At 45.5% G+C, this 25,073-nt stretch overlaps 1 protein-coding gene across 1 annotated transcript in view; it reads left to right on the top strand.

The window, feature by feature from the left end:
- ZRANB2 (zinc finger RANBP2-type containing 2) overlaps positions 1-25,073 on the top strand; it is a gene marked incomplete in the record, with an annotated part of 1,076,861 nt that overhangs the window by 432,297 nt on the left and 619,491 nt on the right. Inside the window, 1 exon segment of the mRNA XM_044085816.1 lies at positions 1,159-1,241. Within this exon segment, the coding sequence (XP_043941751.1) occupies positions 1,159-1,241 (83 nt within the window).

The raw sequence follows: 25,073 nt of genomic DNA, 5'->3' as shown, positions 1-25,073 counted from the left end.
TCCCATTTTGTGTCTTGATAGAAAAAGTCCTTGTCCATTTAGTTCTGTGACCGATAGTGACAATTTTAGATTGGCTTTTCCTATACCCATTTCCAACAATATGTTAAGTTAAACACATCATTTCTGAGAATTGGAGGGTGGTTTTTGGACATCCAGATTTAGCCAAAATTGTGGGCCTTAAACCTGTGCTCACATATAAGAGGGTTGTCAATGTGAAAAGTATTCTTGAGAAAAAAGTAAGTACAAATTCTAACGGGAAGAACGGGTCGTTTGGTACTTTTCCGCACGGCCATTGTAAACAGTGTAGATATGTTGCTAGTGCAAGTTCTATTGAGATCAAACTTATTAAGAAGACCATTTGGGCATCAGGTCCTTTCGACTGCCAGTCCCGTCATGTTGTATATGCGGCTATATGTTCCTCCTTTTTATGTTTTTATATTGGCAACACCATTAAATGTTTGAACAGGAGGTTATACGAGCATACTTTGGTTAAGAATAAGGATTTTAATAATGCCCTAGCACGACATGCAGCCAGTTGTGCAAACTATAAAAAGTTTTTATTTTTTGTGGTAGATTGTTTCTCCGGGTGTATTTTGTGGAGACTTCAAGACTGTAGTTGAATGCAAAGAAAGTAGATGGCAGATTCATTTGGGTGCTGATTGGTTTCCAGGTCTTAATGAGACAAGTAATATAAAATATTTTTTGCAAATTCAGAGGTTATAAAACAAATGATGAAATCTATTTAATTTAATATAATTTATTTCATTCTAAGACGCACTTTTATGGAATATATGTATGTATTAATTTTTATATGCATTAGCGCAAAAAAAATTTTTCAATACGATTTTTTTTTCAAGATTTTTCATTTTAAGATTTCAGTATAATATCAATTTGATTGATTTGAATAATTGATTGCCTAATTGATGGATTACTTTGTATAAATAGTGGTGGTTTATGTGGGGTATTTGTTTTCTGATGTTCTTGGATTAAAGGATGAAAAGTATTTAAAAATACTCTGTATCCGTGCTGATTTTCGTTTCCTGCCAGCAGTGTGTGGATTATCAGTGTTTTTAATTGTGATCCCATTTTGAAAATGCATGTGTTGTCTTATGACTTGACCTTTGAAGATCTGCTACTACTTTCTTCTTTTCCTTTAAGTTGTGGAAATGTGAACTGGGCCAGGAGGTCAGAGTGCAATATGTGCAACACACCGAAGTATGCTAAACTGGAGGAGAGGACCGGTAAGTCGTACCATTCTGTTTTGCTGAATTTTTTTTTTTTTGTTTAGCCAGAGCTCTGAGTAAGAAGTTAAATTTAGTGCTATTTCATTGTCAGCAAGTGTATGAACAGTGGATTTTTTTGTGCATGTCTAAACCATGTGATTTTGTAACCGACTGAATCTGAGAGTCTTACAGCTCTGTAAAAGATTTTAGACCAATGTGTTCTGCACAGAAAATGCAACTTTGCTTCTTGGCAAGCCATTTTCCACTGTCTTCTCTCCTGCCACAGCATGTTGTAATGTTGAGAATGTAAAGATTTTAGGTAGCACAGTAATGCAGTCTGTGGTAGATGCTGTTTAAATCATAACTTCAGGTCTTTGTATTAACCACTCTGTTCATATTGACAAATGGATTGTCTGCCCTCGTGGTGGATTTGAGCTGGCAATTTTTCAGCTGCAAGCTCACACCAGCACCTGCACATCTCCTTGTTCCCATAATATGTGTTTCTCTCAGTCCCTCAGATCTCGTTTTCTGTTACAGATGCGATCCTCCAGCGCACTTGTATTTTCAGGGGATGACTTCTTTAGAGCCATCCTTATTGAATTTCTACTTAACTTTATTATTTCAATTTTACAGTTTTATCACCCTCTTCCCCTCAAGTAAAATCTTGCTATTTTCTTATCACTCCTTTATAACTCTGACCTTTTGTCTTGTCTAAACTACTTGTGTTAATGCAAATAGTTTTCATAGCTGGTAATGCCTTTTGTGATGATATGGGTAAGTGCCAGCATAGCCAGCTAGAGTTCTGTAAAGAATATGTCCTTTGACTTTCAAACTGATTTACACAATATGTTTGTGAGGCTTGTGTTACAAATGTAGTAGAACTGTCTCATGCTTCGAAGGGGAATAGTGTAAGAACCTAAAGTCAGGTGACCAGATGAGGTCATTCTGCCAGCCGTCTTGGAAATTTTAGATATTACAAAGAGAAATATCTCAGTATAGTCTTGGGCCTGACAACAAGGACCATTCACCACATCTGCCTTGCTCAATTAAGTAGGGAATAGTAAATGTCCTTCTGTTCTATGTTGCAGTATTCTTGATGTAGAATTTTCCACCTAAGTTGACCCATATTCGGCTCCTATACAAAAGTTTCATCTTGGCTGCTGTTGCGTGGGACGTCACACGTAGGGCCATAAACCAGGGACCTTAAATGTGATGCCTGCACGCATAGACCTCAGGACTTTTTAGCTGCAGACCTGACGCATCGTGTGCTTCGCTCCTTCATGGCAAGACTTCTAAAAGCCAAGTACCCCATTGTGTTTTTTTCTTTAATTTCTTGCTAAAGCTTCGTTTGTTGTAGCAATTTTTAGCCAATGTCAGCAAAAAAGGGTAAATGCCAGTGCGGGTGCCAGATACCCCATAAAGACATGCTTGACGTCTGTGTTCTTTGCTTAGGCCGGGAGCCCGACCACAATGCTTGCTCGATCTGCCAATCTTTCATTCCTAAGACCCATTGCAGCCATCTGGCCACTCTAAATCTCTACCTATAAAACCAGTGGCTTAAAAAATTAACTCTTAAGATGGATCCAGTCTCGAGGCCTCAACTGAACCTTCGTGAAAGAAGGCCAAATATCCTAGGCCGCCTTCCTCTGCTACTCTGGTATCGGATGCCCCACCAGCTACAGATTTAGAAGTTGAGGGACGTCCGACGGACCAGTCGACTTCTATGGCAACCTTTGAGGAAGCCGCTTCAAGGCTGACAACCAGCACGTCACCGGAGCCAACCCAGACACCAGCTATCACTGAGGTTGAGGGGAAGCCAGACACAGCCAGGGATCCATCCACCAGACATTGCTACCCATTAGCCAGGCATCCAACTCCAGGCCTGCTCCTAAGTATACCACAGTCAAAAAGAAACAAAAAAGTAAACATCTGGCTACACCCGCAGAAGGCCTGCCAGACTGGCAGTTCTTTTACCTCTACCTTAATGCAGGCCTTTCTGGCACTTAGGCCCTCAGCCTCTTCTCCAACTACCCTACCTCTGCTTAGCCCTAGGCCTGCTTCTGCCTCTTCCCTTCCACCACTTACCTCACAAGAGAGGGAAACCGAGCAAGAGACTTGTTGTTCCTCTTCTGAAGAATCCATTTCTTACACTTCCCAAATTGCCTCCCCTCAAGAGTACTATTTGCCAGATGATGACTATTGAGGGGAGACACCCCCCCCCCCCGCAAATGATATTACTTTTGGTGAAACCGTCACCAAAATGAAAGACTATTTTAAATGGGACACCTCACAAATGTTTGACACTCGAGGTATTTTGAGCTTTTGTAAGTGGAATCCCCCTCCGCCATTCCACCTGTCATCCCTGCCTACTTAGATGCCTTTGCCTCTGCATCAAAGATACTAGTTTCTCAGCCACCTGCCCCTAAGAGACCACACTGCTTCTGCAAGGTGTCTGATGACTAAAAATTCTTAGTTAATCCTCCCCTTTGCAGATCCTGCAGTGGTTGTCATCTCACCAGATAAACAATCCAGACTCATTCCGTCTGCCTCTCTCTTACCTATGGACAAAGACTGCAAAACAGTGGATAGACTTGGATATGTCTACACCTCTTCCACATTGGCTTTCAGAGCCATCAACTGTCAAACCCATATGACCAAATATGCTTTGGACCTGGTCTCTCAAGCCACTACTCTACTGGCGGCTACTCCTGACTGCCCCACAAAAGCTGACATCTCTTCCAAACTTTCTCTGGGTGCCCAAGTAGCCAAACACTCCATTAGATTCAGCTATGATGCTGCAGAGGCCTCTGCATGCTCTGCAGCATTTGCATCTGTTCTCAGGCGATACTCTTGGCTTCGTCTGCAACACTTACCTGAAGACTTCAAGTTTAAGATTTTAGAAGCCCATCTGGACCCTAATTTCCTGTTTGGCAAACAATCCGCGGACCTGTTTAAAAATCTGTAGGAAAAGAACAAGTAATTGCAAGACACGAAGCATCTCCTGGTGTCCCCAATAACCAAATATTACAGGAGCTACCCTGCCAAGGCCACATTTGTCAGGCAAAACCCACCCTCTGCTGCACCTGCCTCTTCTAGACAGAGGAGGAACTAGTAGGCAAACCTCTACCAGGCTTACTGCCTCTCAGCCTGTCTCTAAGACGGCCTTTTCAAGACAGGAGGCCCCAACCCAGCAGTGTGTGACTGCCTTGCCCCCCTTCCCCTTTCCACCAGCTTCTCCCAGTATCTCCCCTTTTGGAAAACCAACACAGACAGGTTTTGGCTATCATCCAAAAAGGTTACTTCTCTCCTGGAAAGAAAGTCCACCCTCAAGCCCCCCCCCCCCACCCCAAAAAAAAAAAAAAGTTAGACACCTCTTCCCACTGGTCCTGACAGACCTTCTGAACTTGGGCACCATAGAACCTGTTCCTCCAGGACAGGAAGGAGAGAGCTTCTATTAGACTTTTTTTCCTGGCCCCCAAAAATGATGGAAATGGAGACCCATTCTAGACCTTTCCTTCTTAAACCTATTCTTAAAAGTGCCCACCTTCGGGATGTCCTTTCCAAGTTTACTCCCTGTCATTCTGACCACGGCTTTCATGGCCACACTGGACCTGAAAGAAACCTTCTTGCACATACCCATTCTATTCTCCTATAGAACATTTTTAAGTTTCTCTGGACCACCCTCTCATTTCCAATTTACTGCCTTGCCCTTTGTCCACTGCCCCCAGGGTGTTCACAAAATGTCTGGCACCGACCATTGCGTATTGCAGAACACGGGATTCAGATTTATTCTTGTCTACGCGACATCCTGATCTTAGCATACTGCAAATAAACCCTTTTAATCCATCTAGAGTTCACCATGTGCCTACTACAAAATCTGGGATTCACCATCAACCTCACAAAATCATCCCTGACACCAGAACAAGACAAAATATTTCTGAATTGCAGAATCAAAACGGACATAATGAAAGCCTTCCTTCCCCAGGACAAGGTCAGTTCCCTGTTCCTCCCATTTCAAAGCCCTGCTGCAGACCCAAATGACAACTGCAAGGCAATTCCTAAGGACCCTGGGCCTAATGGCAGCCACCATCCCCATGCTTTCCACTAGCCAGAATGCACATGCAAAAGCTATAGTGATATCTGAAAAATGTTTGTTCTCAACACCAACATCCTCTGGAACAAAAAAATTACTCTCCTGCCCTACCTAAAGGCATAAGTAACTTGGTGGATTCAGCAAATCCATCTCAACCTGGGCCTTCCTCTGCATCCTCCCCTCCCAACCCAGGTTATGCATACAGATGCTTCGGACTCCGTGTGGGAAGCCTCAGTGGCATCCTACAGGGTCCAAGCAAAGTGGCACCCTTCTTTAAGGAACAAACACATCAATGTGAGGGAAATGACAGCTGTCCCAGCACTGAAAACCTTCAGCCCTCTACTACTACCAGGTGTTCTCCAAATAATAACAGACAACACCACAGTAATATGGTACCTCAACAAGCAGGGAGGAACGAAAGCATACCACCTGTGCAGACTAACCTTACTGGTATTGGGACCTAGCCTCTTGACACAACTCGTCCCTGCAGGCATCCTACATTCCCTCGCAGGACAACAAATAAACAGACCTTCTAAGTGGGCATCCTCTGCATAGCACGAATGGATGTTAAACGGGAATGTCTTCCTAGACATTGTCCACCAGTGGGGCACTCCTCAAGTAGACATGTTTGCCTCCCAACAGATCAGACAACTGCAAAACTTCTGCTCCAGGACCTACTCCCCTCTAGCTTGGAGAGTAGACACTTTCAGCATTTCTTGGGAGGGAATGTTTCTACATGCCTTTCCTCCCTTCCCACTTATTCAGAAAGTCGTCCTGAAAATCAGGAGAGACTAACCAAAAATCTTGTTGACTCCCAACTGGCCAAGGCAGCACTGGATGTTCTTAGTGTTTCACTGTTGCAGTCATTACATTTGGGTAATCTGCTGGCAGGTTGCCCTCAGTCGGCCTGAATTCTAAAGTCTTGGGTCCTGCGTCTGTTGCTGTCTCCTCTTCCATGACGTCAGGTCATCACTGGTATAAAACGTGCAGATGACGACATTTTCTTTAGTCTTTCTTGCCACGCGGTGCCCAAAGCAGAAGCATTTCGCAAAGTGCTGGTCGGCCGACTACTGAAATATTCGCGTTTGATTTTCAGAACCAAAGTCTTCAGTAAAGCTAAGTACACCATTGGGGAAAATTTTTTCTTGCTTTTTACCAATGTCAGAAAAAGTTAATAATTTTATTGTCGGAAGCAAATACCTCATAAGGATTTCCATTTATACTGTATTCCTTGCCTAGGCCCTGATCACAGCATGCCTGGTTGTCGGTTTTGTGCTAGATTTAACCAACGCACTATTAAGCATCGGTATATTTTTGCATGTAAGTATTTTGGAAACAGATTTAACTATCCAGAGATGTTGTCGGATAGCAATCCGACTGCCGGAGTACATAAAAAACGCAAAGAAAAGGACAGAGAAAGGCAGTTTAGATCCAAAACAGACGAAGCTTCTAAGCCAGTCACCAGTTTGCTGGTACTCAGTGAGGCGCTTTCGCAGCCCCTGATACCCACTACCTTCAAGTTACAGGCCTCTACCGACACCCATGTGAAGTCTGGCATGCCGCAAGATACTCAAGGTATTGGACCGATGGATGCATCTCTCTCTGATGGGTCCTGAGCCGCTGAGCAGGCACCAGCTTCTGAGGGTGTATTCAGACCTCAACATTTTTATATCAAACCGACGAAAACTGCAAAACCAAAGGCAAAGACACCTTCTAAAACTAAAAAAGACACCTGAGTCATGTGCACAGGCCTCTATGCTTAAAAAGCAGATGATCAAAATGGCTGAAGACCTTATTACCTTGATCAGGGGTACCCATCCCCTCCAGATAAGAGGCCTAGGCAAGACACTGACTATGAATCTTCAGATCAGGTTTCTATTTCTTCTGATTCCTCTTCTGATCAGGAATGATCTTTACCTCCCTATGAGGATTCTGATGCTGAGGAGTCTATTCCATCTTCATCTCCTCCTGAGGATTATTCATTTGGAGAAACCTTACATACTTTGAGGGAGCATTTCACTGGGAGAGTCGAGACTTCTCCAAATCAAAAAGGAGGCTCAGGGATTTCCTCCTCCTCCTCCCTCAGCACAGGCCTTTAGCCATTCCCCATGTTAGACATTGCGGATGTTGTCTTTTCGGAGTCAAGCCTAACCCCTGACTCTCTACCTCTGGCTCCCAGTAAGCCTGACAGGTATTACAGGGTCCCTGACTCTCATAACTTTTTATTTAGAAACCCTGCTGCTGACCCTGAAACTGTTTCACAGGGTCCAAATGGAGTTAAGGCCTCATCAGCAAAAAACCCTACCCCCTCCAACAGAGATTCAAGGACGCTGGACAGATGGAGAAAAAAGGTTTATACATCTGCAACCTTGGCAGTCAGTACCTTAAACTGTCAATTGCATATGCTTAAGTACCAACAACATGTTATGGGATTGCTGAAACAAAATTATGTTGATTTCGGAATGTGCAGAAAATAAGGAATTATTGCTTGCAGCTGAACAAGTTGGAAAGCATACTTTGCAATGTGGTTTTGATTCTTGAGGCCTCCTGCAGGGCCGCAGTTACTGGATCTGTGATTAGGAGGCATGCCTAGTTATAGGAACAAAATTTGCCTGATCATGTAAAAGCTAAATTGCTAGATGCACCCTTACAGCATGATTCACTGGTATTAAGTCAGAAGAGGTTTTAAAGAAAATGGAAGACAAAGCTAAGTCTATGCAAACTGTTAAAGATTTCTTACAAGTGCAGCCACCTAGATTCAATAGACACTGGCCTACAAAAAATTGGCCCTTTCCCGTGTCAGACAGAGCTCAAAGGGGCAAATCCAGACGCCCTAAGAGTTCCAGATAACCAGGTGCAAGATTCATACAGGTCAAAGCAATGGGGCGCTTCTACCTCCAAATCTGGAGGAAATAAGATGCCTACTCCAAGCACATATCTTTTGGCAGCACCCATGGGGGAAAGTTAGCACTTTTTGCTCAAAATTGGCAGTTAATTACCCAGGACAAATGGGTACTAAACATAGTATCACAGGGATACAGATTCCATTTCCACACTCTGCCATTGGCAAATGGCTGGCCAGATCTGCCAAAAAAATCAATGGGCAGAGGCACAGAAACAGGTTACGTCCCTCCTGGATATGGGGGCCATTCAACCAGTACCAGAACAGGAAAGAGGACAAGGTTTTTACTTGACTGTTTTTGGTACCCAGAAAGGACAAGGCCTGGCGGCCAATACTGGATTTATCGATTTTGAACACATACCTAGACATTCCAAAATTCAAAATGCTGACTTTGCAGCAGCTTCTGCCCATGCTGGACAAGAATGCTTGGCTGGTGACATTAGACCTAAAAGCGGCATACCTGCATGTCCCAATAAGACAATCGTGCAGAAGATACCTCAGATTCAAGGCTGGCTTAATGCATTACCAATTCTCTGCACTGCCCTTTGGCTTATCTACTGCGCCCAGGGTCTTTAGAAAGGGTTTGGCACCAGTAATTGCATTTTGCAGACAAAGAAGTATACAAATATATCCTTACTTAGACGACTGTGTCATTCAAGCGGAGAACAAGGGCATTCTTCGACACCTGGCATTTGTGAAAAGGCTTCTAACATGCCTAGGGTACACAAACGAAAAGAAATCACAACTGGTACCCTCTCGAAAGATAACATTCCTGGGTGCAAGCTTGAATACAACTGCCCAGATGGCTTACCAATGCCAGACAAGCAAAGGCAACTGACTACTTACTTCAAACTGATGGCAACAAAGACCCAGTTATCTGCAAGACAAATTCTGCAGGCTCTGGGCTTCATGGCATCCTGCATCCTACTGATTCCAAATGCAAGACTGCATATGAGGAAACTTCAATGGTACCTGAAAAGTTTATGGAGTCAACATTCTCAGTCTGGAAGCAATGATTCCTCTCATACCCTGCCTGCAACATGAGTTTCTATGGTGGGCGAAGGCATGTCATCAAAACATGGGAAGGGCCTTCACTCTCCCCCCTGCCAGCCAAACCTTAACAGACGCATCGGATTATGCCTCTGGGGCCCACATGGCAGGAAGATGCATTCAGGGCATATGGACCCCAAAACAAATGCATCTGCATATCAACCAGAAAGAGATGCGAGCTGTTCAAAATGCCCTAACAGCCTTCAAGGACTTACTTTATCCAGGACAACTATTGATAGACTGACAACACCACAGTCATGTGGTATATAAGCAAGCAAGGGGGCACACACTCATACCCCCTTTGCAGATAAGCCATGGCACTGTGGGACACAGCTTTGACCTACCAAATACATCTTCAGGCTCAATTCCTGCCAGGAAAACAAAATACACTGGCAGACGATTTAAGTAGAAACCTTATGGATCCTCACGAGTGGAAACTATATCCACAAGTCTTCAGCATGATAACAGAGAAATGGGGGAGCCCAGACACATCTATTTGCCTCTCCTCAAAATTATCAATTGAAAATATTCTGCACAAGGACTTATCACAGACAAGCATGGAAAGTGGACGCCCTATCCTTCAGTTGGAAAAACCTATCAGTTAACGCCTTTCCTCCTCTGCCTCTTCTCCCCAATGTCCTTCTAAAAGTCAGACAAGGGAAACCAATGATGATACTAATTGCCCCGGACTGGCCCCGCCCGTACTGGTACCCAATCCTTGAGGACCTTATCTCAAAGACCTCAACTACTGTCCCAGCAAAACAATCAGATCCTGCACAACCAACTCAGACATTGAACCTGGCAGCATTGTGCTGATCATGTAGTTATACAAAGAACAACTCTCAGTAAAGCTGTGATGGATGTCATTTTGGAAGCCAGAAGGCCTAGTGCTAGAAAATCTTATGCTGACAAATGGACGAGATTCTGTGCTTGGAATCGAGCACAAGCAACTGATGCAGTAAAACCAAATATTCCTCAGATATTACAATACTGAACTGAGATGCTTGACAAAGGCCTATCTTTCTCATCAATCAAAATCCATGCCTCTGCCATTTCGGCTCATTACAATACAGAGCCACCAACCTTTTCTCATCCTTTACTAAAGCAGTATCTTAGAGGAGCCAAAAATTTAATGCCTCCTAGAAGATGACCATTACCTGCATGGGACCACAATTATGTGTTGAAAAGCTCACCCTGCCACCATTTGAACCAGCTGCTACCGCTGATATAAAGTTTGTGTCATGGAAAACAGCTCTGCTACTAGCAATTACTTCAGCAAGAAGAGTTTCAGAGCTACAGGCCCTTATGGCTGTAGAGCCTTTTATCATATTTTACCCAGACAGGGTGTCTCTCAGAACAAATCCTACTGTTTGCCGAAAGTGGTTTCCAGTGTGGCTTTTAACCAAACAATTCACCTGCCAACATTTTATCCAAATCCGCAGAACAAGGGGGAGAGAATTCTGCATTCCTTAGATGTACACAGACAGCTAAGATTCAACTTGAGCAGGACTAAAGCTCTAAGAAAAACTGAGCAATTACTAGTGTCATATGCTGCAGGATCACAAGGAAAGGCTATTTCAAAGCAGGCAATATCAGTGGGTAAGCCACTGCATGCGTTTCTGCTACTTACACCATGGTAAACCTGTGCCCAAGGGCATTAGGCCTCATTCCACCAGAGCTGCAGCTACTTCAGCAGCCTTTCTCAGAGGAGTACCAACCAAAGACATTCTAGAGGCTGCTGCTTGGAGTTCTGTTCACACCTTTACAAAGCATTGTCATTTGCCTCTCTACTCTCAGTCCAAGGTAGGCTTTGCCACTGCAGTGCTGCAGGGCCTTATAGCCGCACCTAATGCTGTTTAGCTCCAGCCTCCCAACCATAGCTTTGGGATTCTACCCAAATGTAATGACTGCAACGGTGAAACACGAAGAACATAGTACAGTTGTGTACAATTTCCATAAATTTAGATATTCGAGTGTATTCACTGTTGCAGTCCAGGTTACCCTCCCACCATCCCCCTGTCATTCTGGAGTTTATCTTTCCTTCTCTATCTTCTACAATCTATGTGGTGTATTTGCTTGTAGATGAAGGTGAAGTTTATATTGATGCATGTGGAAGAGAAGACAACAACCGACGCAGGAACCAAGACTTTGGAATTCAGTCCGACTGAGGGCAGCCTGCCAGCAGATTACCCAAATGTAATGACTGCAACAGTGAATACACTCTAACATCTACATTTATGATAAGTGTACACAACTGTACTTTGTCTTTCTCTTGGATGGGTCCGGAGCCACTGAGCAGGCACCGGCTTCCGAGGAAGTACTTTGCACTACCAATTTTTGACACAAACAGACTTCTTTCGCATCTACCGTTCTTTCGAAAATGACAGAGTGTAAGGCCCAGGGTATGAACCTCACCCAAGAAACTGACAACCCACTCTCAGGCACCTTCTTCCTTGCCTCAATCTCACATGTTTAAAATGGCAGAAGACCTTATCATGCTTATCAGGGGAAGCCAAGCTACCCCTTCCAAAAGAGAGATCTGTCCCCAGTAGTTTTGTCTGAACAGGAGTCTGATGACTCTGATGCATCTGAATATGAACACATGCAACCCCTTTCTGCTTATGAGGATTCCGATGCAGAGGACTCCATTCCCTCACCCTCTCCAGCCGAGGACTTTTCATTTGGGGAAACCCTTCATACATTGAGAGCATTTACAGTGGAAATGTCAGGACTATCCTTAGTCTAAAAAGAAACTCGGAATTTTTGGATCTTCCACAGCACAGACTCATGGCTATTCCCCCAGTCCTGGATATTGTGGACAATGTTTTCTTAGAATCCAGTTTGACTCCTGACACCCTACCTCCTGCACCCAGAAAACCTGATTGGTATTAGAGTCCCTGACTCACAAATTCCTTTTCAAATATCCTGCTGCTGACCTTGAGGTAATTTTTCAAGGAGACCTAAAGGTATTAAAGCAACTTCTGCTAAGAATCCCACCCCCTCAGATAGGGATTCCCAAGCACTAGGCAGATGGTGTAAAAAAAAAGTATACACCTCTGCTACTCTTGCTATCAGAGCACTAAATTGCCATTTCCATGTGCTAACATTTCAGCAACATACCATGGAACTCCTCAAACAAAAAATGTCTTCCTTTCCTGCTTGTGCAATATCTAAAGAGTTACAAGAGTTAATGCATTCTGCCAGTCAAGTAACTAAGCACACCTTACACTCTGGTTTTGACGGAAGCTTCTTGCAGGGCAGCAGTCATTGGTTCTGTCCTTAGAAGGCATGCATGGCGTAAGGAACAGCCCTTGCCAGACTATGTTAAATCTAAATTGTCGGATGCACCCTTGTACAAAGACAACTTATTTGGCACTAAAGCAGAGGAGGTCTTAAAAAAGATGGAAGAAAAAGCTAAATCTATGCAGACAGTTAAGGATTTCTTACAGGTCCAGCCACCCAGGTTCAGTAGGCATTGCCCCTCCAAACATTGGTCTTTTCCTCCTCCTACCAGGTCAGTTCAGCCCAGACCTCGCGGAAGCAGACCCCCCCAGACAGCAGCCACAAGGAATGCAGAGATCAAAACAGTGGAATTCCTCCACTTCAAAAACAGGGATTTCTAAGCCACCCCCTCATGGTAAGAACTCACAATGACTCTCCTCCACCACCCCCTCCCTCTGCCCTCCTTCACTTACACCTAGGAGGAAAACTCTTCTTTCACACAAGCACATGGGCCACCATTACCAGCGACCGCTGGGTCCTCAACATATTGTCCCAGGGATACATATTTTTTTCCACACACTTCCAACCCCAAAAAGGTTCACAGTTCTGCCTCCAAACCAGTGGGCAGAGTCGCAAAATCAAGTCCTTTCCCTTCTCTCTCTGAGGGCTATAGAGCACGTTCCTGCAGAACAGAAAGGCCAAGATGTCTACTCCAGACTTTTTCTGGTACCCAGAAAAGAGGGCACCTGGTGTCCCATCTTCGATCTATCCATTTTAAACACCTTCCTGGTGTTACCAAAATTCAAAGTGCTCACCCTTCAGCAACTGCTACCCATGCTCTCCACCCTAGACCTAAGAGAGGCCTACCTCCACATTCCTGTCAGGGAATCATGTAGGAATTACTTACATTTCAGGGCAGGATCTCTGCACTTACAGTTCTTTGCACTTCCCTTTGGCTTATCTTCTGCTCCCAGAGTTTTCACAAAATGTCTGGCTCCGGCCATTGCCTTTTGCAGACAAAGGAATTTCCAGATTTACCCATATTTAGTCGACTGCCTAATTCAGGCAGACAGGAAAAGCTGCTCAAGCACCTGGCCTTTGTAAAGTCCGTACTGTCCACCCAGGGTACACCAGCAGCAAATAGAAATCCAAAAAGTACCCACCCAAAGGATTATATTCCTGGGAGCAAGCCTGGATACAGCATCCTAGATGGCATTCCTTACACCAGAAAAACAAACTTACCTAACAGCCTACTTCTCTCAACTAGCCACCCAGACCCCAGTTATCTGCAAGGAAAATCCTACACGCTCTGGGGTTCATGGCACCTTGCATTCTACTCATTCCATATGCCAGACTGCATATGAGGAAACTTCAGTGGTACTTAAAAAACCTTTGGTGTCAACACTGTCAAGACCTGGGAACTCTTATACCCATGATACCTTGCCTCAGGAAAGATTTTCTTTGGTTGGCAGCAGCATGCTTTCACAACAAGGGACTACCTTTTTCACCAACCCCCGCCACCCTGACCCTCACCACAGACTCGTCAGACTATGTCTGGGGTGCACACCAGGGCGGCAGGTGCATACAGGGCCAATGGAGCCCACAGTAAATCCATCTGCACATCAACCAAAAAGAGATGTTATTTGTCCAGCACGCATTTACAGCTTTCAGGCCCATTCTCTCCCCAGGTCAAAACAGACAACACCACTGTGATGTTGTATATCAACAATCAGGGAGGGACTCGCTCCTATCCTCTTGACTATGACCCTTTGGCACACAGCCTCTGCCATGAAACTACACCTGTTAGCACAATTCCTGCCAGGTTCTCTAAACTCTATGGCAGATCAATTAAGCAGAAATCTTCTGGAACCACATAAGTGGCAGCTACACAAAAGAACCTTCACCCTCATAACTCAGAAATGGGGTACCCCGAAGGTCGACCTCTTTGGTCTCCCCACACCAACCATCAGCTCAGCAAGTTCTGCACCAGCGAGCATCGCAACATGGCTTGGAAAGTGGATGCCCTGTCCTTCCCCTGGGCCAATCTGTTAGTCTATGCCTTTCCTCCACTACCTCTCATTGGCAGGGTACTGCTCAAAATAAGGGTAGAAAAACCAAGGGCAATTCTTACTGCTCCAGACTGGCCTCGCCAGCACTGGTATCCACTTTTGCGCAGCCTGTCCCCACTGCCACCATGGCATCTCACTCAGACCCCAACCCTCCTGACTCTGAGGGAAGGAGAATTCATGCATCCCAATTGCAGACCCTCAATTTGGCAGCTTGGCTTATTCCCTAACCACTGATCAATCTGCCGACCTCAGTAAGCCGGTACTAGATGTTATACGTAAGGCCAGATGCCCTAGCACTAGGAAGTCTTTTATGCTGATAAATGGAAAAGGTTCTGCACCAGGATGCTGGTTAAGGGAGCTGATACGGCACAGCCCTCCCTCCCTCTCATACTGGATTATCTAGCTAACCTCCTACACAGTGGTCTCGCTTTTTCCTGTATTAAAATTTATGCCTCTGCTATCTCTACTCATTTCCCCACTGAGCAACCCCTTTTCTCACACCCTCTGATCAAACAATTCCTAAGAGGGGCTGGCAACTTGAGGCCACCCAGGAGAGCATGTACCCCAGCTTGGGACCTTAACTTTGTGTTGGAAAAGCTCACCCTGCCCCCCTTCGAACCAGCATTTTCAGCAGCGTTAAAATTTCTCTCCTGGAAGATGGCTTTCCTTCTGGCCATCACTTCAGCCAGAAGGGTCTGCGAACTACAGGCAGTCATATCTGTGGAGCCCTTCATCACCTTCCATGCTGACGGGGTTTTCCTCAGGACTAAGCCATCCTTCATGTCCAAAATGGTGTCCAGTGTGGCTCTCAACCAATCCATTCATTTGCCCACCTTTTCCCCTATCCCACAGAACAAAGAGGAAAAAAACCTGCACTCTCTAGATGTGCACAGACAGCTCAGATTCTGTTAAGAAAGGACTAAATCATTCAGAAAGCCTGATCAATTATTGGTTAGCTGTGCTGCAGGGGCAGAGGGCAAAGCCATCACAAACCATTTCTAAATGGATAGCGCACTGCATCCATTTCTGTTGCAAGCAACATGGAAAGCCTGCTCCTAAGGGGGTCAGGACCCACTCCACCAGAGCAGCCTCCATCTCTGCAGCTTTCCTTAGAGGATTCCCCTCCAGGGACATCCTGGAGGCTGCCACCTGGACATCTGTTCACACTTTCACCAAACATTACCACCTGCCTAACTTCTCCAAATCCAGGCCAGGCTTTCCCACTGCAGTCTTGCAGGGTATCCTTGCCAGTCCCTAGTCTCCTTGACTGCCTCCACCCCTTTCTTCAGCTTTGGGAATCAACCCAAATGTGATGACTGCAACAGTGAAACACGAAGAACATAGTACAGTTGTGTACACACTTAGCATAAATGTAGATGTTCGAGTGTATTCAGTTGTAGTCCTGGTTTCCCATCTCCCTCCTCTGTGTGCGTCTCTCTCTCTCTCTCTCTCTGTCCTTACAAGGGAAATTTTATTTACTTTCTACTGGTGGGGTTCTTCCACCATAACCTGGCTCCCATTTGCGGACTCTAGGGCAAGAGAAACTGGTGTAATGGCATCTACTGCCTTACTTTATACTACTGAAGACCTGACGTCAGTCCTGAAGTGACAGCAGCCAATGCAGAAATACTAAGCCTCTGGTATTCTGGCTGGCCGAGGGCTACCCTGACAGGGATAACCCAAATGTGATGACTGCAACAGTGAATACACTCGGAACGTTTACATTTATGGTAAGTGTACACAACTGTACTTTTCTCCCATCTTTCCAGTCTTCCTAGATGCCTTTTCTTTGGCACCCACTAATCCTGACTTATAGCCTTCTGCTCCATGCAGACCAGATAGGTTGTACAAAGTACCTGACACTTCTAAGCACCTGATAAAGTGCCCTCCAGATGACCCAGCTACTATCTCTGTGGCCACTGACAAAGCCACCAAATTGTTACCCACAGCTACTATTCTCCCTGCTTACAAGGACAGCAACACCATGGAGAAATTAGGGAAAAAGATTTATACCTCGGCTACATCGGCCTTTAGAGCCACTAACTATCATACCCACATGGCTAAGTATAACCTATCTCTTTTACAATCTGCCAAACATTTGGCAGATATTCCAGATTCCCCTGCCAAAACAACCCTGTCCTCCCTTCCGGCTCTTGCATCTCAAGTCACCAGACAGTCCATTAGGTGTAGCTGTGATGTTGCTGAATCCTCTGCTAGGTCAGCAGCATCAGCATCCACCCTACGCAGATATTCCTGGCTACACCTACAACCCCTTCCAGATGATTTTAGGGCCAAGCCCATGGATGCACCCCTGGGTAATGCTGCACACTTTGGATCTAAAGTAGCAGGCCTCTTTAAATCACTACAACAAAAGGGCAAAGAGATGCAGGACCTGTAACATTTCGTGGTCTCACCTATTCTCAAGTTCCACCGGAACAATCCCTCCAAAACACAGTTCATCAGGAAACAGTCCTGGCCTACCCCCAGTGCCAGACACCGAAAATATGCCAGAAAACCTCCTACGCCTAGAGCACCTTCTGCCTCTAGCCAGAGGACTTCTTTCAGGACAGGGCAGATAGCATCTGACTACCTGCCACCTTTACCTCAACCTCCTCCCTCTACTGTGCCCCTGTCTGCCCTCCTCTCTTATTGTCTCCCTCTGTGGGCCCAGATCAATGACAAATGGGTCCTGTCTAGCCTCAAAGATGGCTACTACATGACCTGGCTCTCTCCTCCCATATGGAAGGGTAACCCATGCCCCCCTTTACAAAAACTGCCTCTCTTACATCCAGTGCTGCAGACATTACTTGACCGGGGCAATATACAGGCAGCTCCCTCCTCTGCAAAAGGAAAAGGTTTTTATTCTAGACTCTTCTGGTTCCCAAAAAAGATGGACCATGGAGACCCATCCTAGACCTTTCCTACCTCAGTCTCTTCCTAAAGGTACCCACCTTCAAAATGCTTACCCTGCCCACCCCTTTTCCCCTGATTATTCCTCTGGGATTCATGGCTACTTTAGACATAAAAGATGCCTACCTCCACATCCCTATCAAACCCTCCCACAGGAAATACTTATGTTTCTTAGTGGCCTCTTCTCATTGGCAATTTTCTGCCTTGCCTTTTGGTCTTTCCACCCCTCCCAGAGTCTTTACCAAATGTTTGGCTCCAGTGGTAGCCTATGCCAGAATAAAGGGGATACAGATATTCTCCTACCTGGATGACATGCTCATCCAGGCCACCAGCTAACAAATGCTACAAGTTCATCTCCACCTGGGGATCTTATTGCAGTCCCTGGGATTCCAGATAAGTCTGCCAAAATCCCACCTCCAGGCAACTCAGGCCATTGTCTTCCTGGGGTACAAAATAAGAACAGACCTCATGGAGGCTTTCATGCCACCCACAAAGGTCAGCTCCCTGTCAGATCACCTCCTCCAGGCGTTTCTATCGACCAGGTTGACTGCAAGGCAGTAGCTGAAAATCTTGGGTTTCCTGGCGGCCACAATACCCATGCTACCTCTAGTAAGGCTCCACAAAAGGAAGCTGCAGTGGTACCTTCACTCAGTCTGGAAATAACACAACCAGCCCTTGGAGCACATTGTACCACTTCTACCCTGCTTAAAAAGGAGATTCTTTGGTGGTGGGATGAGGTACAAAGAAACCCAGTACTCTCACTACAATCCCAAGAACCCACCCAGGTCATGCACACAGATGCCTCGGACCTAGGGTGGGGAGCTACTGTAGACGAAGACAAATGCAAGGCTTGTGGCCAGTTCACCTAAAAATCAGAACACATCAGTGCCAGAGAAATGACTGCAATCCTGCTAGCCCTACATGCTTTCCAACCCTTCCTTTGACAGGGGACTCTTATGGTATACACAGACAACACAAACGTACTGTGGGTATATCAACAAGCAAGGGGGGCCAAGTCCTACTTTCTTTGCAGGCTAGCTCTCTTGGTTTGGGAGTTGGTTACCTCACAGGGATATCCCTACGAACGACTTACATCCCCTCCCTCCACAACAAACAGGCAGATGTTGTTCGTGTTTCACTGTTGCAGTCATTTCATTTGGGTTATCTGCCTGCAGGTAGCCCTCAGCCGGCCTGAATATCAGAGTCTTGGATCCCTGCATCTTATGCTCTCTCTTCTTCCATGAAGTCAGGTTGTCATGGGTATAAAACATGCAGCCGATGCCATTACGTCAGTCTTTCTTGCTGCGCGGTGCCCGAAACAGAAGCAGTTCGCAAGTACCGGTCAGCTGACTCCTGAAATTTTTATTATCGAGTTTCAGAACCGAAGTCTTCAAAAAAGCTAAGTACCCCGTTGGGGATCCTTTTTCGTGCTCTAAACTGATGTCAGTAAAAGTTAACAATTGTATTACCTGTGGAAAGCAAATACCTCCTAAAGATTTTCATTCGTACTGCATTCCTTGCTTAGGCCCAAACCACGATGTCCCTCGCTGTTGGCTTTGTACCTTATTCAACCCTCGAGCTATTCGTCGTTTGTTCATTTTTGCAGGAAATTATTTTTGTACTTGGTTTAACTATGCAGAAATGGCTTCGGTAAGCCAGGTGACTACAGACATTCCGAAAAAATGTAAAGATAAAGACCGAGACAGACCGCATAGGTCCAAAGCTGCCGACACTTCCGTTAAACTAGTCACCAGTTCGCCAGTACTCAGTGAGGTGCTTTTGCAGCCCCTGATACCTGCTACTTCAGATTCGCAGGCCTCTACTGAGACCCATTCGGAATCCGGTATGCTGTGAGATGCTTCTTCGACCATGGAACCTGCGGATGTCTCTACCTTGGATGGGTCTGGAACCGCTGTGCAGGCACCGGCTTCTGAGGGTGTATTCAGGCCTACTGACGCCATCTTCTACTTCAAGGCCTAAAACTCAACCCACACCTAGAAAACCAACGTCCAAACCGTATGGTCAGGCCCATATGCCTAAAAAACAAATAAGAATGGCTGAAGACCTTATTACTTTAATTAGGGGAAGCCAGCCTTCACCCTCTAAGAGACTTAGAACTGATTTTCCTTCTGATCAGGATTCTGAAATTTGTTTCTTCTGATTACCAGGATTTGTCCTTATCTATCTATGAGGATTCTGATGCAGAGGACTCCATTCCCTCTGCTTCCCCTCCAGAAGATTTTTCTTTTGGTGAAACCTTGCACACTGTTAGGGAGCATTTCCACTGGGAAAGCCAGGATTACTCCAACTCCAAAAAGAGGCTTAGGGAATTGTTACTCCTCCCTCAACACAGGGCTTTAGCTATCCATCCTGTTCTGGACATTTAGATGATGCCTTCTTGGAATCTAGCCTGGCCCCAGACACTTTATCTCCAGCTCCCAGGAAACCTGACCGGTATTAGAGTACCCGACTTTTAAAAGTTCCTCTTCAAGAATCCTACTGTGCACCTTGAGACCATTTCCCAAGGACCTGAAGGCATTAAGGCTACTACCGCCAAAAACCCTACCCCTTCTGATAGAGATTTCAGGACCTTGGAGAGATGGGGTAAGAAGGTATACACTTCTGCTACTTTGGCCATTGGTGCCTTAAACTTCCAGTTTCATTTGTTAAAGTATCAGCAGCATATTATGGGACTACTTAAACAGAAAATTATGTTGATTCCTGACTGTGCTGAAAATAAAGAATTGCAGAATTTAATGCATTCTGCTGAACAAGTTGGTAAACATACTTTGCAATGTTGTTTTGACACTTTATAAGCATCTTGCAGGGCTGCTGTCACTAAGTTTGATCTTAGAAGGCATGTTTGACTTAAGGAGCAAAATTTGCCAGATCATGTTAAAGCTAAATTACTGGATGCTCCCTTAAACCAAGACCGCCTGTTTGGCAACAAAGCAGAAGTCGTCCTTAAAAAGATGGAGGAAAAAGCTAAATTTATGCAAACTGTTTGATTTCCTGCAAGTACAGCCTCCCAGATTTAGTAGGCATTGGCCTTCTAAGAATTGGTCCTTTTCTGTCTCTTCCAGGCCTTCTCAGTCCAAACCCAGGAACAGCAGACCTCCTAGGCTACAGTCTCAAGGTACTCACAGACCTAAGCAGTAGAGGGCTCCCACTTCCAAAGCTGGAAGTAGTAAGACACACCCTATGGAAAAACAGTGACTTAACCTTAAACCTTCCAAGCCCTGTTTAACTGCCTGCTCCCTTAGGGAGAAAGATCGCCCTGCATGCAAAAAACTGGGAACTCGTTACCCAGGACAAATGGGTTTTAAATATAGTTTCCCAAGGATACAGATTCCACTTACACACCTTACCAACTCCAAACGGTTGGCCAGACCTATCCCCCAAATCAGTGGGCAGAGGCTCAACAGCAGGTTCTCTCTCTTCTAAGTATCAGGGGTATTCAACCTGTCCCAGCAGAAGAAAGGGGACAAGGTTTTTACTCAAGACTTTTCATGGTACCCAGCAATGACAGCTTCTGGCATCCTATCCTGGACCTCTCTATTCTAAACACCTTTTTAGTAATTCAAAAATTCAGAATGCTAAAACTTCAACAGCTGCTTCCTATGCTAGGCAAAGATGCCTGTTTGGCAATCTTACTCTTAAAGGAAGCTTACCTGCACATTCCAATAAGGAAATCTTGCAGAAAATACCTACGCTTCAGAGCAGGCTCCATCCACTATCAGTTCTCTGCACTTCCCTTTGGCTTGTCTGCTGTGCCCAGGGTATTCACAAAGTGCCTAGCTCCAGTCATTGCATTTTGCAGGCTAAGAAATATTCAAATAGACCCATACTTGGACAATTGTCTAATTCAGGCAGAAAGCCAGGACATGCTACTAAATCATCTGGCATTTGTAGAGAACCTTCTAACCTCACTGAGGTACACCATAAACTAAAAGAAATCTCATCTAGTACCCTGCGAAAAATTGTATTCCTGGGAGCAATCTTTAACACAACTTCCCAGATGGCTTACCTCAAGCCAGAGAAACAAGTTCATTTGACAGCCTACTTCAAACTTCTGGCCACAAAGACCCAGCTATCTGCAAGGAAAAATCCTGCAAGCCCTGGGGTTCATGGCGTCTTGCATTCTACTAATTCCATATGTAAGACCGCATATGAGGAAACTACAGTGGAATCTAAAAAGCCTATGGTGTCAACATTCTCAGGAACTGCAATCAATGATTCCTATCATTCCTTGTATAAAGACAGAGTTCCTTTGGTGGGCAGAGGCCTGCTACAACAACAAGGGGCTCCCATTCACTCTACCCCCTGCCGCCCAAACCTTAATAACAGATTCATCAGACTATGCATGGGGGGCTCACTTGGCAGAGCAGTGCATTCAGGGCAAATGGAACCAGAGTCAGATGCACCTGCATATCAATCAGAAAGAAATGTTAGCTGTACAGAATTCCATGACAACCTTCAAGGAACACATTCTTCCAGGACAATTATTGGTAAAGACAGACACCGCCACTGTTATGTGGTACATAAACAAACAGGGGGGAACCCACTCGTATCCTGTCTGCAGACTAGCCATGGCTCTGTGGAAAACAGCCTTGAGCTGCCAAGTGCACCTACAAGCTCATTTCCTGCCAGGCAAGCTAAATTTAATGGCAGACTACCTAAGCAGAAATCTCATGGACCCACACGAGTGGAAACTGGAGCCAAATATATTCAACCTTTTGAGAAACAAATGGGGGAATCCAAAGATAGACCCGTTTGCCTCCCCTCAGAACTACCAGTTGGACAAATTCTGCACAAGGACTTCCCACCTGGAAATTGGATGCCCTGTCTTTCACCTGGGAAAGACTCTGTTTATGGCTTCCCCCTCTGCCTCTCCTTTCAAATGTTCTGCTAAAGATTAAACAGGACAAAGCAAGGACAATACTGATTGCACCAGACTGGCCACACCAGCACTGGTACCCCCTCTTGCACAGTATGTCACTGCTGGAACCATGGCACCTGCCTCAGATCCCTTCCCTGCTGTCCCAGCAGGAGGGCCAGATTCTGCACCCTCAACTTCAATTCCTGAACCTTGCAGCCTGGCTAATTCTTTGAGCTCTCCAATAGCATCTCTCAGTAAGCAGGTGCTAGATGTCATTCTGGATGCAAGGAGGTTTAGTACTAGAAAATCCTATGCTGAAAAGTGGAAAAGATACTGTTCCTGGAGGCAGACCCGGGATGGGCACATCAGTGCCCAGCTTTACCACATTTTCTTCAATACTTAACAGAGATGCTCGACAGGGGCCTTTCCTTCTCAATTAAAATTCATGCCTCTTCTGTTTCAGCTCAGTATAATACTGAACCACCCCTCTTCTCTCCCCCCTCCCCCTGCTAAAGCAATTCCTCAGAGGGGCCACAAATTTAAGACCACACAGGAGAGCCTCTACTCCAGCCTGGGACCTTAACTTTGTATTGGAAAAGCTCACTCTACCTCCTTTTGAGCCAGCTGCAACTGCAGAGTTGAAATTCCTTTTTTGGAAAACAGCCTTCCTTCTAGCCATCACTTCAGCAAGAAGAGTGTCTGAATTACAGGCCCTCATGGCAGTGGAGCCCTTCATCTTCCATGCAGACAGGGTGTCACTCAGGACCAATCCTTTCTTTATGCCCAAGGTGGTTAGTGTGGCCCTTAATCAGTCCATTCATTTGCCTACTTTTTTCCCTAATCCACAGAACAAAGGAGAACGAATGCTGCATTCTTTGGAGATGCACAGACAACTTAGATTTTATTTGGACAGGACTAAGCCTCTCAGAAAATCTGAACAGCTGCTAGTTGGCTTTGCTGCAGCGGCAGAGGGGAAGGCTATTTCAAAGCAAACCATTTCTAAGTGTTTAGCCCATTGCATTCATTTTTGCTATAAGCACCATGGAAAACCTGCCCCACAGGGGATAAGATCACATTCCACCTGAGCTGCATCTACCTCTACAGCCTTTCTCAGAGGTGTCCCTACCGGGGACATCCTAGAAGCTGCTACCTGGAGCTCTCTGCATACCTTCACCAAGCATTACCACATGCCTATTTATTCTAAATCCAGAGGTTTTGCCACTGCAGATGTTCGTGTTACACTGCTGCAGTTATTACATTTGGGTTATCCTGCCGTCAGGTGGTCCCGCAGTCGGCCAGAGTTCCAAAGTCTTGGTCCGGCATCAGTTGCTGTCGCTTCTTCCCTGACGTCAGTGCGCCAGGGGTATATAAGATGCATCCGATGCCATTTTCTTCAGTCTTTCTTGCTGCGCGGTGCCCGAAGCAAAAGCAGTTCGCAAGTGCCGGTCGGCCGACTCCTGAGATTTTCGAAGTCGAATTTCAGATCCGAAGTCTTCAATAAAGCTAAGTACCCCATTGGGGCAACTTTTTTCTTGCCTCAGACCGATGTCAGAAAGTTAATAATTGTATTTCTTGTGGGAAGCAAATACCTCATAAGGACTTCTACTCTTACTGTATTCCATGCCTAGGCCCTGATCACGACGTCACTAGTTGTCGTTTTTGTGCTAGATTTAACAAACACACTATAAAACGACGTTTTGATTTTGCTTTGCACTACTTTGGCCGAAGGTTCAATTATACAATGCCGTCGGAACAGCCAACGACCGCAATTCATAAAAAACGCAAAGACAAGGATAAAGACAAGCATCCAAGGTCCAAAACAGACGAAGCCTCTTCTAGGCCAGTCGCCAGTTCTCGGTTAGGTGCTTTCGCAGCCCCTGACACACGCTACCTCAGAGCCACAGGCCGCCTCCGACTCCCACGTGGAGACACCTAGGCCTCTGGAAACTCAAGGTATTGGGCCTATGGAAACTAATCTCTCAGATGGGTCCGGAGCCGCTGACCAGGCATCTGCTTCTGAGGGTGTTTTCCGACCTTCACAACTTACCATTAAAGCAGCAAAGACAAAAACACCATTAAAGACAAAGAAGCAAGTATAGCATTCTCCAGGACAGTCCTCCATGCCTAAGAAACAGATGCTCAAAATGGCTGAAGACCTCATTACTCTAATCAGGGGTTCCCATCCCCCTCCTGAGAAAAAGCCTAGGCAGGATACAGACGGATTCCTCTGATAAGGTTTCCATTTCAGCTGATTCCTCTTCAGACCAGGGATACTCTCTACCCCCCCTACGAGGACTCTGCTGAAGAATCTATCCCTTGAGCCTCTTCTCCTGGGATTACTCTTTTGGGGAAACTTTGCATACCATGAGGGAGCATTTCTATTGGGAAAGCCAGGATTAATCAGAATCCAAGAAAGGGCTCAGGGACTTTCTTTTATTGCCTCAGCACAGGCCCCTTGCTATTCCGTGTGTGTTAGATATTTTGGATGATGTGTTCTCTGAATCCAACTTACCTCCTGATTCTTTGCCCCCTGCTCCAGTCAAGCCAGATAGGTATTAGAGTCCCTGACTTTTATAAAAACCCTTCTGCCGACCCAGAAACCATTTCCCAGGGTCCCAAAGGGGTTAAGGCTTCCATTGCAAAAAATCCAGTCCCCTCTGACAGAGATTTAGAGCATTGGATAGATGGGGGAAGAAAGTTTGCACTTCTGCAACTTTAGCAGTAA

Source organism: Protopterus annectens, chromosome 10.part0 (assembly GCF_019279795.1).
Source record: "Protopterus annectens isolate FY-2018-M chromosome 10.part0, PAN1.0, whole genome shotgun sequence".
In the NCBI taxonomy this organism is placed as follows: domain Eukaryota; kingdom Metazoa; phylum Chordata; order Ceratodontiformes; family Protopteridae; genus Protopterus; species Protopterus annectens.
Note: the sequence above shows the minus strand (reverse complement) of the source record. Positions and strands in the feature narration are given on the sequence as shown.